At 28.8% G+C, this 17,277-nt stretch overlaps 2 protein-coding genes across 2 annotated transcripts in view; one reads left to right on the forward strand and one right to left on the reverse strand.

The window, feature by feature from the left end:
- LOC107453618 (cell polarity complex component crumbs) overlaps nt 1-5,490 on the reverse strand; it is a 115,636-nt gene extending 110,146 nt beyond the window's left edge. Inside the window, exon 1 of the mRNA XM_016070499.2 lies at nt 5,149-5,490. Within this exon, the coding sequence (XP_015925985.1) occupies nt 5,149-5,188 (40 nt within the window). The 5' untranslated portion in view covers nt 5,189-5,490. The remainder of the gene's footprint in view (nt 1-5,148) is intronic.
- A 183-nt stretch (nt 5,491-5,673) lies between these two features.
- Nucleotides 5,674-17,277, forward strand: part of LOC107453627 (mitoguardin) — a 36,576-nt gene continuing 24,972 nt past the window's right edge. The window contains exons 1-7 of the mRNA XM_016070517.3: nt 5,674-5,817; nt 8,579-8,700; nt 10,478-10,572; nt 10,656-10,820; nt 14,025-14,113; nt 15,929-16,153; nt 17,123-17,241. Of these exons, the coding sequence (XP_015926003.1) occupies nt 8,594-8,700; nt 10,478-10,572; nt 10,656-10,820; nt 14,025-14,113; nt 15,929-16,153; nt 17,123-17,241 (800 nt within the window). The 5' untranslated portion in view covers nt 5,674-5,817; nt 8,579-8,593. The remainder of the gene's footprint in view (nt 5,818-8,578; nt 8,701-10,477; nt 10,573-10,655; nt 10,821-14,024; nt 14,114-15,928; nt 16,154-17,122; nt 17,242-17,277) is intronic.

A 17,277-nucleotide genomic window follows, 5' to 3' on the forward strand; every position in this document is an offset into this window, starting at 1 on the left:
TGTTTCCATTATTCGTCCGAAATGAATATTCCGCGTTGAGCAGTATAAGTTAAATACCAAATATTTGTATGTTGCATCTCTAATTAAGTAGCAGCAATTGTTGAGCAGAATCTTGTATCGATTTACAATTTAAAAACTTCTTGAAAAGGTTTTCAGCAATTATTGCAATAACAGGACCCTATTCGCACAAATTCACAAAACAGGACCCTGGTTGAAAGAATCTGACTTTATGCTTATTTTATATTCACAAATTAAGAGCAGTTTTTTCACAATTTTACAAAAACACGACCTCTCACAAAATGTCTGATCAGACCCCTGTATTAATAGGAGAGTTTTATTTTCTAATGCAGTTTTGACAGAATAAAACTAAAAGAAATTCATCCGTAGGCAAAATTTTTTTTCATTCTGCCACCTTGTTTATTTAAATAAAAAAAATTAACATTATTTCACACCCTAATCCAAGTGTGTAATTATATGTATGTATTATGTATTATTAAGCTTTAAAAGCAAGTAGCGTTAAAGAATTAAAATCATTTCAAAGTTTATACCCTAACTTATAATTTTTAAGCTTGTAGTAAACAATAACTTATTTTATATCTGCATACATAAGGGTATTTTACATTGATATTTTTATACCATACTCTTAACAAAAATTGATATTCGATACAATGAACGGATTTAACGTTCCCAATCAATTCGTTAAATCGAGGTCCAACTGTATTTCAAATAGACCGGAGTACTTTTCAAGACTTTCCAGCCACGTCCGATTCCAAATGGAAACATTGTACTGTTAAAACTCAACTTTTTCCGGGAAAAATAAGCCCCATGTGTATTTCTGGCATCTTACTCCTACTGGATACACTTTATCGATTAATACATTCATTCCTAAGGCGGTAGACGCTGCTATTGATTTTTGCGGGACTTTTAAATCAAAGCACGTTTTTGTCATGTAGTCCGTAAGGGACAATAAAAAAAGACGTCAAGGGACCAAAATGCTTGGAGTGTCAATAAACGCAGAGGTGCAAAATCGTTCAAGCACATTACTACAACTTTTCTAAGTCAATAAATTAACAAATATACGTAGGCATTAGGACTGGGCAACGTTAAGATTTTGGCATCGCCCAGCAAAATGATGCGCCACGATGTAAGAAAGACGGGGAAAGATAATAACGATCATCGCCACAGCTATCACTGCACACTTAAGGAGGAAAATACTCTTGCAGACATCGATGTACTATTGAGAACAATGCTCAACATCGCGTGTGCAAACATCGATGCCAATGATACATCGGGAAATATCGTACACATATCAGTAAATCACTATTTCCAATGCTTCGAAAAGTTGACAATCGAGACATCGGATCGGCGATGATTGCACCGAATTGATATTTACCGATGCGTCGGTTTATCGCCCAGTGCTAGTAAGCACGATGCAAAACGGGCTATTGGCAACGGTCAGGGAAATATCCCCGAGGATGATCCGAAGACATGCCATCGCAATTTTGATCCTCTGCAGAGTGGGGGACTCCCCAGCTTCGGTACCCCGACGATCTGTGCGCGAAGTTGGGCACTTTACGATAGAACAGTTTAACAAGGACAGATACCGCGCATCCTCGGGCCCTACGCAGACTGATCCAAGTGGTCACACACCTGCACACTGACCGCAGCCAGTGATGCCTGACTTCGGTTATCTGCTGGGAACCTTGTCTTAATAATCAGTCCACTGAGGGACGTTGAAGAGGTGGAGGCGGAGAGATTCTGCAAATATATATTTTTTCTTTTTTTTTTTTTTTTGTTTANTTTTTTTTTTTTTTTTTGAAACGTAATAACGTTACTTGTCTCTTTAAATTGTTTGATGAATATCTGTTTTCCTGTAATTTATGTAAAAAAAAAACTTTTTGCGTCATAAAAAAGTTGAAAAGAAAATCCAGAAAATGCAAATCAAAGACTTACTATGATTGAAAAAATTCTGCTCATGATTTCGTGAATTTAAAATTAGTGTAGAATCAGGTTCTGCCAGAATAATAAAGTGTCTCAGTGACAACATCAGCCTGTTTTTCAAGGAAAATTTTATAAACTGTCTGTAATAAAACATATTGAGTTTTTAAAACAAATACTGCCGTGAATGGTTCGTAAACCGACCACCCAAATTTCTTCCAGACAGAACTCAGTTTTTTTTGTTTTTAACTTCAAAAATTTTCATTACCCCAGTTAAAAATGAACCTGTAGTCCTAATATATAGATAAGATAGCAATTTCAGAAAATAAAGACAGCTGTTTACAGTAAAAACGAATTTTCCTTCTATGAAAGAAAAACTTTCAAGGGGGTTAAAACAGTTTAAGGAAGACCCTCTTAAAAGAATAAAGGTGTAGCACTTCGGTGGCCATACAATACTGTCGGTATTAAACACGTGACATAGTCGGATGAATTGATCTGCTACTTACAGCAGCTGTTCCATAGTAAAAAGAAATTGGTAGGATACGAAAATACATATCCTTTGTTAAATACATATCACATGAAGCGGACAGAGGATTTACAGACTTTTGGGTTTTAGAACACAAGTCTATACGGGAAGGCTTTTGAACAAGCAGAACTTTAAATAAAACGTTTGAAATTTGAATCTGTTACTAAAAATTCAAGGGAATTTTTGAATTTCTGCCTCAAAAAAATCCAGCAATTTTATTAAAAAAAATGTAGTAATTTTACTACATTTTTTTACTTTTAATAAAAGTAAAAAATTTTAATTTGTAGTAATTTTACTTTTAATAAAAAAAATTTCTATTTCACTGAGATAAAATTTGTTAAATCTCCTTCCCTGAAATTTTAATATGTATCAAGCAGTATAGAGTATATAATTGATTCCTAAAGTCTAAGCTTTTTCTCTTTATTCTACACTTTATTACTTTTTTTCAAACTTATCTCAACAAATGTAACAATTATGCATTACAATGGAGCCTAGAAACTACTGAAGAGAACCTAAATTTCGTCTACTTATTTAAATCATGTAGATTAAACCACACAAGCATTGACAAGATATAAAATACAATACCATTGTTGCAATACTGAGAAATACTAAAAAGTATCAAGTTTGCAATTTCTTGCTCAAAAAAATTTGCTTAAAATTTTTACTAATAAATTTTAATAATAATATACCAAAAATCTGAATCTTTAATTTTGTTTTAATGCAGTTTTTACTTTTATCATTGTAGAACTATAGCTTTTGCCTCATATGGGTGTAAATTTTCTTTAGAAAATGGTATCTAGTTTTTCCACCCAGTTATTATTTAACATTAATAAGTAAAGTTGTAACAATCATTGTTTAATTAAAATAAAAGTATTTGCTTTTCATTTTTTTTCTTAGTAGAGACAATGTTATTAAATATCAGCAATAATTTGTTAAAATCATACTTCTAAGGAGTAAGTCTTTCTCCCTAATACAATTTGATCAAAAACTTTTAATTTAAATTTTTGGGCTATTATTTTTGATGTTTTATAAAGAAATTTATAGTTACATCAACTATATAATATCAAGCTAAAATAAATGATTTATACACATATACTAATTTCAAATTATAGGCCGATAGTATTATTAGCGACATGATAATAAATGTATAACTTTGTTTTATTAACAATTATGTTTGTAAACCTCAACTATAGCTCTAGGGAGAAAAAATAAGTGTGAAAAAACAGCATAACTGATATATATTACAAACTGGTTTAAGTTGAAACTCATAAAACTTTTAAAGCAGAAACTGGCTAAAAACGAAAAATATACAGCAATATTAATTTTCATATATTTTATAATACTCTTATCAGAAACAATCTCTCTCCATATATATATTATGGCTATATTAAAACAATATTGATAGAAAGCACTCTTTTTATGCAGATATAATTGTGTGAGCTGATGATAAGATTATATTTTGTTATCCAGGGCCATTGAGGTAGTGATTGTTCTTAAGAGATATCTTTTCCTAATTTTGCGTTCTGGCTTATTAATTTTTTAAAAACCATTTTATTTATTATTAATATTTCTTCTTCTCTTTAAGAAATATGACCATATTTTTTCTCCTTGTTTACAATGTATATTCAACTTATATAAATTGAAGCTACTTAAAAACATAAGATATAGCAAAGAATCAGCTTTAATTTATAAGTGAGAAAATAATTCACAATATTTTAAAAAGATTATTTAAATAAAGGAAAGGGAGATAACAGCTACAACAACACTTTCATGATTGAGTTCATGACACCTTCAACAAAACCTATGATTTATAGCTTTAAACATTTCTTATATATAGTAAATATAAAGAGATGGAATTAAATAAAAGTACCTCTATATTTCAGATAGATAGAATTGAAATTAATGTTTAATAAAAAAATTATTTAAATTTACATTCGGTATATAAAGTACCTCTATATTTCAGGTGGATAGAATTTGAATTAATATTTTTTAAAAAATGTATAAATTTACATTTGGTACTTTAATTTATAAAACCTAATATTTAAAATATTATACATGTAATAATAATTAATATTATTGTATATTAAATTATCATAACAATTTTTAAAATGAAAACAATTAAATTCAATGGTATCAAAGTTTTATCAAATCTTAAAAATTATTGAATTGAAACTTCATTGAAAAATAATTACACAATAATAACTAATTCAACTAAAATAGATTAACAATTTTAGAAAGAAAATTCAAAATATTAATACGATATTTAAATGCAAACTTTATAAATTAAAACAAAAATTCCATCATTTATGCGGATACCATTTGCTTTGTTATGAATTCAAGGTCAGTCAATTTTTATTCTTTCAATAAGTCAATATAATTTTTTTTTTTATCCCAAAACAACTTTAAATTGAATAAATTCAAAATATCTAAAAGTGATAGCATCATAAAACTTAACGAAATAAGAAAAGAAAACCAACTAAAAAGCCACCGCTCTTAAATCAGAACAACTTGTTGTGAATGAAATAAACCTAATTTGTCTTTCATAATGTATTTAAAATATATTCTGTTATTAAACTGAATATCAATTAGATAAGTTTAAATTAAATTTCAAAATCTGAAGAAAAAAAAACTAACTAAAGCAGCACTGTGTAATATCCAACATTATTGAATTAACTATATCTTACCTGTGCTGGATACCTGCGATATATTCCTAAGGTTCTTCATTACGTTCGTAAACACTATCCCACTTTCATAATACACACAAAAAAGTTTGCTCTTTTTCACATAATGTAAAATATCCACGTCGAAAATAGTAAAACACGATTAAAATATTCTTTATACGAAATAGTGGACGGATAATGATATTCTAATTGATGAAATTAAGCTTGTTTTTGTAAAAAGATCAATGTTAAGACAACATCTGTCACTTTCCGCACTTCCAATCCCCCTCTCGGTTGCTTTGACAGCAAGTAAACGAAGTTCGAAACAGATTGAATTCAGGTAATGATGGAGGTGAAAAGAGTTTAAGTTCGAGACTTTTAATTGGTTCTTGTTGAGCCAATAAAATAAGGGGCGGAGTGTTTACAGTTCTTCTAAAACACGCTAGATAGCAGTAGTAAATGGAGAGGGATATTTCTATTGCTTTCCCCCCTTTTTTGAATCCACGGTGGCTGTCTGATTAGGAATCTCTACGAAAACTGTAACTGTATCGGTTGCTCTCGCAACAAAATAAACAAAGTTTGAAATGCGGCAGAGGCATGCGAAAGTGAAGGGCAAAAGAAATATTAATTTAAAAAATAATCGAATAAAATTAAGTTGAATTCATATAGTTATAAAATAATAAATCATAAGAAGTAATTATAAAGCAATTTAATTGTTCTGTGTAACTGATTTTCCGATTAATTTTACATAAATAATACTTTAATAAGTTTCGTCACTTTATTTACAATTCAAGTCAAATGAAATAATTTTAAACAAGTTATATGTTATTATTCATGTTGGATAATCCTGTAATAATATAATCAGCATTGAAGAGATCCAATTGCATGACATATATTTAATAGTTTCATTTATTCCATATGATTCAATCTTCACTGTATAATATGCTAGATTTGAAAAAGGACATATTTAGTACTAGAAATTTGTTACAAATAGAAATTTTTTTTTATTTGCAACCGGTACGCATATTCTGGCTCAATCCCAGATACATAACATGTGTTCAAAAATTGACAAGTTATTTAAAATATCGAGATCATATGCAATAAAATTGAATAAATTCTAAGTTAATGTTAGCTTTTACATTGCTCCTAAAATCAGGAGTTCGGACCCACCCACAAACCTAAAAAAGAACTTGGTGGGTTTTTTTTTTAAGAAAAGAAAAGTAACCACTCAATAAAACCTAGGCTCAAATGCTAGGTTTTTTTGAGTTTTTTTATAAAATTTATTATCGAAATCTGCTCTTATATCAATCATTATTTTTTATTTGGCTGATAAAATATTCGGGGAACGATCAAGACTAATTCAGGCCAACCAAATTTTCCGGGCCCCTTACGAAATATTTTAAAATTTAATTATTAAAGAGAAGTCTTAAGAATAAAAAAGAATCTATTGAACTGCATGATTCAAGAGGAACATTCTAAGAATATTTGAAAGCAGACCATTTGGCTGCATAACAATATATGTTTATTGGCTGTGTAAATAAATATGTTTTACCTTTAATTAATAATTTCTTGCTTTAACATAAGGAAAAATCTCCTTTTTAAACAACAATTTGAGCTTTCTTAATGTTATTTGTGTAAACTGAATAGATGCAGAGTATAGGTTGGAATAGCTTCGTCTTTTATTTTTATCCCCTTAATAAATTAGTTTACAAATTATGAATAAAATAAGCATATATAAGTATTATAACAAAACATTAAAAATAGTATTTTTTAAATTCTTCCCAAAAGACTATTTTTGTTTTTATAAAATATTTTGTTAGCAGTTTTATTTTAATGCTACAAAATAATGATTTAAATATGAAAATTAATTATTTATCAAATCATGATAAAATACTGAATAATATGAAATTTACATTAAATTGTTTTGCATTATAAATTTTCTTTAATAAAAGTTTGCGTGACTGATTAATTATGTTAATCACATTATTGAATTCAGAACAAAACTAATTCTAAAAATGTAGTTTAAAGGGCATTTGAAAAAATATTAAATTTTTTTTTAATGATGAGTAGCTATGTAGTTAGTTGGCCTCAGAAATTATATAATTTATTTCTTTTATTAAAAACAAAATTATCTGTTTGAAAATATTGTATCGCAGAATGAACTGTACCAGCTGTATACTTTCTAACCGGAAGTGAAGAGCTCAAGATTGTTGTTCTTTACACTTACTCTGAAAACACAATCCTTAAAATTAGACTTGGTGTTAGTCAATATTTGGGTGGTGTGTGTTACCTCAGTTAGCTTTTGTTGTTGTACACCAAGTTTCAAAATTTCTATTTGCTGAATCTGAAAATATTCGAAAAATTGCAGAAAATATGGATGCTATTCTTTACGTTCCTTCTGAAAATTTCAAAATTTTATTCAATAGAACCTCGCTACAACAATATTTTTGGCACCAAATAAATATATTGTTGTAGAGGAATATATTGTTATAACGAGGGCCTGCATACTTTGGGTATACAATGAGATTTTTTTTTTTAATTTTAATGTTATTTATGTTAACTATAAAAGTATATATTAATTTGCAGATTGGTTAATTATGGTTAAATATTAAAAACAATTTAAATAAAATAAGATCGCAAACATACTTGAAAACCGTATTTATTGAAAATAATATGTTATTTTTGTTTGTTTATTCATTCTTCTGACTGTTAAGTCTACCAACTAAGTATGCATTGAGTTCAAAGTACGAAAAGGATTTTTGCTTGTGAATGGTGCTCCACCCTCTATGGAAAAAATTATCTTTCAGGTGTTAATCTGATATTGTTCATTTGTGACTCATGATCAGCTTTTAATATGAAGGAAATGAAATCAGTTTGGCATGTTACATCTGCGACTTCTTAAGAGATGAGGGAGGCAATTCTAAGTATGGAAGCTTGTGGGGGGGGAGGTCAGCAGTGAGTCTTCTCTTGACAGAAAATATGGCAAGGGATGATAAAATAAGGTTTTTTACATTATTTGAAAACCAATAATAAATTGAGAAAATAAGGTTGAAAGTTGGAAAGAAAATTGTTTTACAGGGATTTATTGTTTCAAAAGATATCTTAATATTGCGAGGAGAATAACATTAATTCATATGCAAGTTTGTCGGGACCATGAAACATTATCGTATTAGGGGTAGTTATTGTTGTATTGGATATTGTAGTAGTGAGTTTTCACTGTAATAATCATGTAATGTTTATATTTTGAAATTCTAACATGTTTGCATTGTTGTCTCTAATGATTATTTTGTTGCACACCAAGTTGCATAATTTCTATTACTAAATCTGAAAATATACCCCAAATTGCAGAAAATATGAATGCTATTCGTTATGTTTCTTCTGAAAATTTTATAATAACCATGTATTGTTTATATTTTGAAAATTTTAACATGTTTGTAATGATTATTTTGTTTAGGTGTTTTGACTTATCATGGATCTGCTCCCAACCGCTAGATTTCCGTTTTCTACCTCAATGCAAGTCAAAATTACAATTATATCTGTCACTGTTGGAGTATCTCTATTGTCATTTGTGGCCAGGTATCAGTTTATTTTCCTAAAATATGATTTAGAATTGTGTGTGTGCTTTTTTTAACCTTTAAAATTTCTCGGAGGGGGGGAATGAGTAAATATTGAGGGTTGTCCTGAATAACATATTAAGAGTTGCCACTCTAGAGGGAGAATAGGGAAAACCTGAAAAATGCAGGGAATTTTAAAATTACCTAATATAACAGGGAAAATGCAGGGAATTTTGAGATTTTCTTTAGAAACTGGGAAAATACAGGAAATTTTGTTTCTTATTTTTGTCTTTTAAAAAATGATAACCACTCAAAGAACAATCAATGTGCTATTCAAGGATGATATTTCAGCTAAATTAAACTAAGTTCATTTACTATAGCACTATTTGTTTTAAGTATGTTCAGCTGTTCTTTTTCAACAATTGTAACAAGTATAGCTAGCCCAGTACAGCACGTACAAAAGCACAGTAATTGTTTTGTTTCTTCGTAATATATTGTGTATAATAAGTACAGGGAATTTTTTTTCCAGATTTGAGTGGCAACCCAAATCTGGAATACATGATAAAACTTACATGATAAAATTTATCTCTAAAGCATTGATACTGCTTTTTAATTTCTTAAAAAAATTCAAATTATAAGTGAATGAAAAGTCATTTTTTCCTAATAATTCTCAAATAATTTGAAATCAATAATGGAAATTTGTATTGCTGTGTAGACCTTTACTTTTACTTATTTTCAAATTCGTCATTCTTTTTTTCATGATGCCTGAGTAGTTTATAATTTTGTTTAATTTTCGTTACTTATTAATTACTTCGGGTACATAATATTTTAAACTTATACTACTTAAAATCGGTACTTAATTATTTCAGGCTCATAATATTTTAATTTTTTTTACCTTGAATTTTCTACAGTAATATATATCCATATTAAGCTTCAATTCTATTTAACCCCAAACGAACTAAATAGTGCTAAGTACGAAAAGTCTTGATTGATGTATTGAATGTCAGATAGACTTATTGTTTCATTATTTTTATCAAAAGAGGAAATTGTAAAAAAAGTTGAAATGATGGTGATTGAAAATAAATTAATGCATTTAAAAAATAAATTAATTTTAATAATTGATATTGATAATTTAGTACTAAAAAACAATCAGCTACAATTTTCCCTTCTCTCCATGCCAAAAGCTGCTTTCCTATTTTTCATGATCACTACTTTCACTTTGTTAGTTTATTATTATTTTTTATCAGTTTTTGCTTCATCTTTATAATTACATACCTGCCAAGTCTCCAGTTTTATAATGAAGGCTCCTCTATTTTATGAATATCTCCTGGTTACCCATATATTCTCAAATTTCTCCGTATTTGTTAAAGAAATTTTTAAAAAACATTTCTGGTGATAAAATTTCCACTGATGGCAAAAATACTTCTCTTATTCCTCTACAGATGATGCTATTACCAGTATGTTGAATGTTTATAGTTTAAGTAGGTAATTATAAATAATGGTTTATAAATGGTTTATAAAATAATTTTTTACTTCATTAACTTTAAGTGCTTATATATGATTTCCAATTATGAGTTCCTCTTTTTAACTTACCTGATTATGCATGATGTATCAAAACCTAACTCACAGCGTAATAAATGTCGCTAGTAAAATCCTCGTTATTTTATTTCTCCAATGTTGGCAGGTATGTAATTGGGCGGATTTTTTAAGTAGAAGTGTAGAACTCTACAGTTTTAATGGATTAATCATTATTTCACTGATTAGTTATTAATATTGATGTTCACTAATTCCTATTAAAGGTTGTTGCGCCGAAGAAAAAGAAGACCAAAATCTATAGATCACCCTGATAGTAACAAAGTCAAACAAAGCAACTCTGGGACAAATGCAAATGGAGGTATTTATTTAAAAACTAACTCACATCAAAATTAGTACACTGTTCTTCGTTTATTAATTGACTGTTTGTAAAATATATTTTAGATGTTCTGAGTGGCAGGGGTAACCCAAATTTAGCATTGTATAGACACCATAGACAAGGATCCATATGCAGTGATAGACAGTCTATTCATTCTCTTCTCACTGCCAGCTTAGCTGGCGATACTGTTACATCAGCAGTCTTAACTCCTCAACAACTTGGAACTATGGGTAAATGAATGATTTTGCCTCAAATTATTTAATATTTTTATAACAGTTAGGTATTTATGACTGTTAGATTAAGTTTATTCATATACATACCTGCTAAGTCTCCTGTTTTTTAACAAAGACTCTTGTATTTACGACTATCTCGTGTTTACTCGTATATTCTCAAATTTCTTCGTATTTATTGAAGAATTTAAAACAGAATTTTTTTTTGGGGATAAAATATCCGCTGATGGCAAAAATAATTCTCTTATGCCATAACAGATGGTGCTATTGTCATTACTGCAGTATGTTGAGTGGTGGTGGGGGGGATAGAGCGTTTGCCATCCAATGAGGTGAACCAGGTTCGAATCCCAGCGACGTCTAGTCGATACGAATTCCACACCCAGGTCGCACCGACCATAGTGCTGACCAAAAATATCCTCAGTGGTAAACGGATCATGGATTAGAATCCCCTTGCGGTCAGGCTAAACATGGGAGGTCTTGGTGGTTTTCCTCACCATGTAATCCAAAAGCGAGTTAGTTCCATCAAAAAATTCTCCACAAAGGCAAATTTCTCCCAATACTTGATCCAAAATTTCCCTTTTCTTCTGGATTGGGTTCAAAATTTCAAGGCTGCGGAGTTGAACATTAGTAGCTGTAAACCCTAATTTCGGTCAGCTGTTCAACCATGGTTATAAAATAAACTAGTTTAAGTGATTATAAATAATGGTTTAACAAAAATATTCTTTTGATTAAAATTTATATACATATTTTTTACTAACTAAATGTAAGTGCTTTCCAATTATGAGTTCCTCTTTTTAACTTACCTGATTATGCATGATGTATCAAAACCTAACTCATAGCCTAATAAATGTCGCTAGTAAAATCTGCGTTATTTTATTTCTCTAATGCTGGCAGGTATGCATACAGTTCATTAAAGTGAGAACTCCCCTAGCCATTCCTATGGACCTGTGGCAGTGATTATGGTATAGAGGTATAACTTTTTCAAGTAGGGTTGTGAGGTCACTGTTTGTCACAGGTTTTGGCTCAGGTCCGCAAATGAAAGGAAATATTTTTCTTTAGTCTACTGTGTTAGCCCGAGAGTGAAGTGAAGCTGCCTTCCAGAAATGTGCTTTTTTGTTTCCATGGCTTTAGACTTTGTGGCAGGGAGAGTTCTTACCATAGACAAACTATACATAGAGTTTGGGCTGCCCTCCCTGTAAGATTTATAAGTGCTCTCTATCCAAAACTTACCAGGTCATTACATGAAATACATTTATGAATGATATGAGGTAAAGAAAAATCAAAACTTTTGCCTTCTGTAGAGCAATATCTTGATTCTTGACTTAGGTTTGATGTTTGAGTGCTCGTTTAGTTTCAGTAAAAATTTTAACATGAGTGATTTTTAAACATTATTTCTTTTAAGGACATTAAATAACTTTAACTGTAGGACTTAAATAACTAATAATCTATTCTTGGCACTTATAGGGTTGCTATGGTCCTTAAAAATCCTTAAAAGCTGCTTAATTTTTATTTTGAAAATTAAAGGCTCTGAAAACAGGCATATGATTCTTCCACTAATTCACAGAATTCTGTGAATCTCAAAACTGTTGAATTTGCAAACTTCCGTGATTCAATAAATTTTTATTCCCATAAAATGTTCTTGAAGTTCTGATCTAATATTTATATTTCATTATTTACACAAAGTCTTGTTATCAAGAACAGCATCCCTTTTTTTCTTCCTAAGCTCTCATTCTCCTGCGATAACAACTATTTTTATGCATATTTGTTAGGGAAAAAGGTAGTTTCGGATAAACTTCGAGAATAAAAGAAAAAAATTCTATTACTTTGGTTGAAATTAGTGAACTACTGAGGCAAACACGTGAGTATAAAATTTATAAACTAAAAAGTGATTCCAAAATGGCTAATATTTAAAAGAGCGTTTTCTAGCAAAAATTGGTTATTTCTCATTATTTTTTTATTTATATTTTAGCAAACAGCAGTTTTGTTGCAAATTATGATTTGTAACAGAAATATTTATTCAATTTGACATATTTGCCCTCTTTTTTTTTTTATTTAGCCACGAAATAGATCAAATGTATTTTTAATGTGATATCACGGCATAGAAATTTTGTATTTCAGTAACTACTTTTAAATGCACTCTATACCATCTTAAAGCCGTGTTTTGATTTTTTTTTAAAAAAAATTTCAGTTAATTCAATTAATTTTCTCATGGTTGTTACTATTCTAATATTATTACAAGCAGTAAAATTTGAAATGTGCGTTTGAGTAATCACATTTTGATGAGCTCCAATAACATCTTAAATCCATGCAGTGTTTCACTTATTTTATTGGCTATTATTGCTAACTCTTTATGTTTTTGTATAAATCCTTGTATAATATATATACGTTATTATTACAAAACACAAAATTAAATTCATACATTTATTTGTAATTTTTTGACGCAACACTAGCACTGGTTTTTCGATTGACTTTTTAACAGTTATTGCTCTGTTTTTTTAATCTCGATATTTTCATACGATATTATTAAGAAATAAGAATAACTTTTGCATACATGCACTACTATAAAAAAGTTATTCACTATTAAATTAACTGAAACTTTTATAAAAAATATTACATTATATTAAACTAAATAAAAGCAATTAGTTATTAAATGTTTATTTGCTTGTGAAATGGAGTTGTAATAAATATTCAAGACCTTTACTTGTTATATTATTTTCAACCATGTTCACTTATTTATGAGCGAAAACGAATATTTCTGTATTCTTTATTAAAAGATTAATTAACTGTTAAAAAAATGTGATATAAATTTTTTTAATGGTTTACTTACTTTTAATTTTGACCATAATGTGATATTTAATCTTTTCTGTTAAATAAACCAACAAAACAAAAAACCAATTTGGACAGAATGAACCGGTTTTCTCCCAACCCTAACTATTTTTAAGGTCTTTAAATTTTTTCAAATAAAGTCCTCAATTTTTGCTTTGATAAAAAATAGTGAGTAATATAAAATATGAATTATAAATTCTTTTAATTCTTCTTTGAATAATTCTTTAATTGAGTATTATTGTAAATAAATTAAAATTTAGGGATAAATATTTTGCTTTATTATTGCTATAAATATTTTATATGAATCTAGTTTTGTTTTTATAAAATTTTTACAGCAAGAAAAAAATTTATAGTTCCAATAGTATTTTTTAAATTTAGGCATGGAAGCCCTTGAAACTGGCATAGCTTATTGGGAAGATGCTTTAGCTGCTTATCGACCACCTCCTGGTGATGTCTTAGCCTTGACTGTAAGTAAATGATAAAGCAAGGTTGGATTTTTGGCCATGGTGAAAACCAAGACAAAAATGGAAATAACTGACAAATTCCAAATAGCGAAAGTTCTGTTAATTATGGAATAACTCCAATGATATATAAAAAATATTTATTAATCTATTTTATTAATAATTATACTAGGTTTTACTATGGCCAAAAAACCAAAACAAAAATAGAAAAAACTGACAAATTCCAAATAGTGAATATCACATTAAGTTCTGTTAATTATGGAATAACTTCAATGATTTATAATAAATACTTTATTTTTCTATTTTATTAATAATTCTACTAATTCATCTATTGAAAAAAATTGCATTTAATTTTATCTGTAATTTTAAATCTCCTTTAAAACATATTTCATTATGACATCTAAATACTTTATGAATACAATTCTTTTAATATTTTAAAATTTTTTATCTTTGAGATTAAAAAATTTATTTAAAATACTGAAATTGTTAGATAATTTTTTTAGGTTTCATTTAGATTGTCATGAATTTTAATTTTGACAGAAATTAATCAAGTCATATAGAGTAATATTATGTTTTGTTTTCCTCTCTGAAATAATGCATTTTTTTCTCTAGTTAAGAAGAACGGGGGGGAAATAACATCTGTAGTTCTACAAATACTTCTTTTATAAACTCTACTTTTTAGCAATTATAGCACATTCTATAGAAGGTGGAGAAACCATTTATCAACTACTACTATTTATTGAAACATTTTTGATGTTTTTTAATGTTAACCTGCTAGATTAAAAAATTGAAAAAACTGTTAATGCCCATTCTATTTTTGGGGGAAAAAAAACCACATTTTTATCCCTGATTTTGTCCAACTATGGCAAAATTTTGACAACATTGTAGGGAAGGGAAAAAAATTAAATGTATCATTAAATATGTTTGAAACTTTGACAATATATCACTCAAGTAGTTTACTTCAAATTTATATAAATCCTGGTTAATTCTTTGAATATAAAAACTATTGACCAAGCTAGAAAAATTATAATAACGTAGTCGAAAAAGTAGCTATGGGGTTTATAAATAGTTTTTTTTAATTTTTTTATATATATATATATATACCAGAGTTGACACTACACAGGGAAAACCTGGGAATTTAAAAATCACCTGAAATGGCATGGAATTTTGATTCTTCCTTTATGAACTGGGAAAATACAAGGAACTTCGTTTCTTATTTTTGTCATTTAAAAAAATAAAGTCCACTTGAAGCATAATCTATGGGATATTTTCCACTGTACTAAACTATATAATTTATTATAGGATTATGTAAGTATATTCAGCTGTACCTTTTTTTCTTTAAGTTTTTCCAGCAATTAAAACTAATAACTATAGTTAACCCAATATAGTTCACACAAGAGCCCAGTTATTGTTGTTTCCTCTTAATATATTGTGTATAATATATAGAGGGAAAACAAGGGGAATTTTTATTATTATTCCAGATTTGAGTGGCATCCCTGCATATTTTTAAATGAAAAGAAAATATTCATTTTCTAGGAAATACCTCTCATATATCAAATGGTATAGTAAGACTATTATATCAAATCCATATGGTTTGATTTAATTTTGAGGACAAAATTAAACATTATGAATCTGACTTAATTGCGGAATAAACAAAACTGTGGGTTTAACAGTGTCAACACACAAGAGCACAGTGATTGGGTGTTTCGTCATAATAAGTTGCGTATAATATGTGTAGGGAAAACACAGGGAATTTTTTTCCCCTGATTTGAGTGGCAACCCTGACATATATAAACATATGAATGTTATTTTTTTCCACAGGATCCTGAGGAAGGGCAGTTCACTCACATGCTTGAGAAGATCCTGGAGAAAGCCTATAAATTACAGGAGTCGTGCAGTCACCTGTTCTTGGACAGTAATTCTGTACTTTTTAAATCTGAAACCCAATCAGTTGTCTCTTCTCGGCACGAGCGCATCACAGAGTCTGAGAAGAAAACTATTAAAAGCATATCCGATGTTGATAGTTTTGTTTCCGCTCAAGATCAAGTAAGAATTTACTTTGTCTACTAAAATCCATTTTGCCATTTACCACATTTATATATTCTTTTAATATTAAACGTAGGAATTCTACATGGTACATAGTGTTTTTAAAAGCTCAAAAGTGCTTATTTTCGTTTTTTAAAAGCCCTTACAGGTGCTTTTTTTCATTGGGTATTTTTAAAAAGTGCTTAATTTTCGCTTTTTGTATATGAGATTGTTTTATCATGATCATGTAAAGTTTTTGAAAATTATTTTGCATTTTGGTAATGTATATGATGCTTAAAAAATTTTTTTTGAGTGCTTCAAATGTACTTAAAATGTGCTAATTTTTTGCTAAGAGATTTGGCTGTGCACTTTGTTAAATCTATTTTATTGTATAATATGCAGTAACATGAGATATAAATGTCTTTTAATTTCAAGAACATATTTCACGTTTCTACTTAAATCTATTTTATTAGACATTGTAGTTTGCATATAATTTTATATATATATATATACAGTAGGGAAACGATTATCCGGAACGATCGGGACCATCGCTATTCCGGATAACTGATTTTTCCGGTTTTCTGAATCGCTGCAAAAAGCCTTTTTTTTATTGCTAACCCAACTAAAAAAAAAATATTTGAAAATAATCTTAAAACGATGAAGTAATACACTAATGATTATTTCCAAAATGATGGTAAGGTAAACATCGTTCAAAAAAGAAGGAAAAATTCTAACATCTTATGAGGAAAAAAAAAAATTTTTTTTTAAATGGCGGGAAAATTTACCGAATTTCGTTCCGGTTTTTTGGTTTTCCAGTTTTCTGATTTCCTGATAACGGGCTCTATACTGTATATATATTATTTAGAAATTCACTTGTCTATTTTAATTAGTGCAGCACATTTCATTGAAATTAAACGCATCCTCTAATCTAATCTGTTATAATCTGAATGTTTTTGAATATTTAAACTTAGTCACTAATTATTTTTCTAGATTGCAGATTTGGGCGATTTTGATGAGTATGAAACAAGTATAGATCTCAGAGAGTTGACTCTTTACCAGACAGCAATAAAAAAGAGTGAAGAAGGAGCTATTCCTATACGATTATTAAGGTACTCTATACAGCTCTATTTATTTATTTTTTGTCC

Source organism: Parasteatoda tepidariorum, chromosome 5 (assembly GCF_043381705.1).
Source record: "Parasteatoda tepidariorum isolate YZ-2023 chromosome 5, CAS_Ptep_4.0, whole genome shotgun sequence".
Lineage (NCBI taxonomy): Eukaryota > Metazoa > Arthropoda > Arachnida > Araneae > Theridiidae > Parasteatoda > Parasteatoda tepidariorum.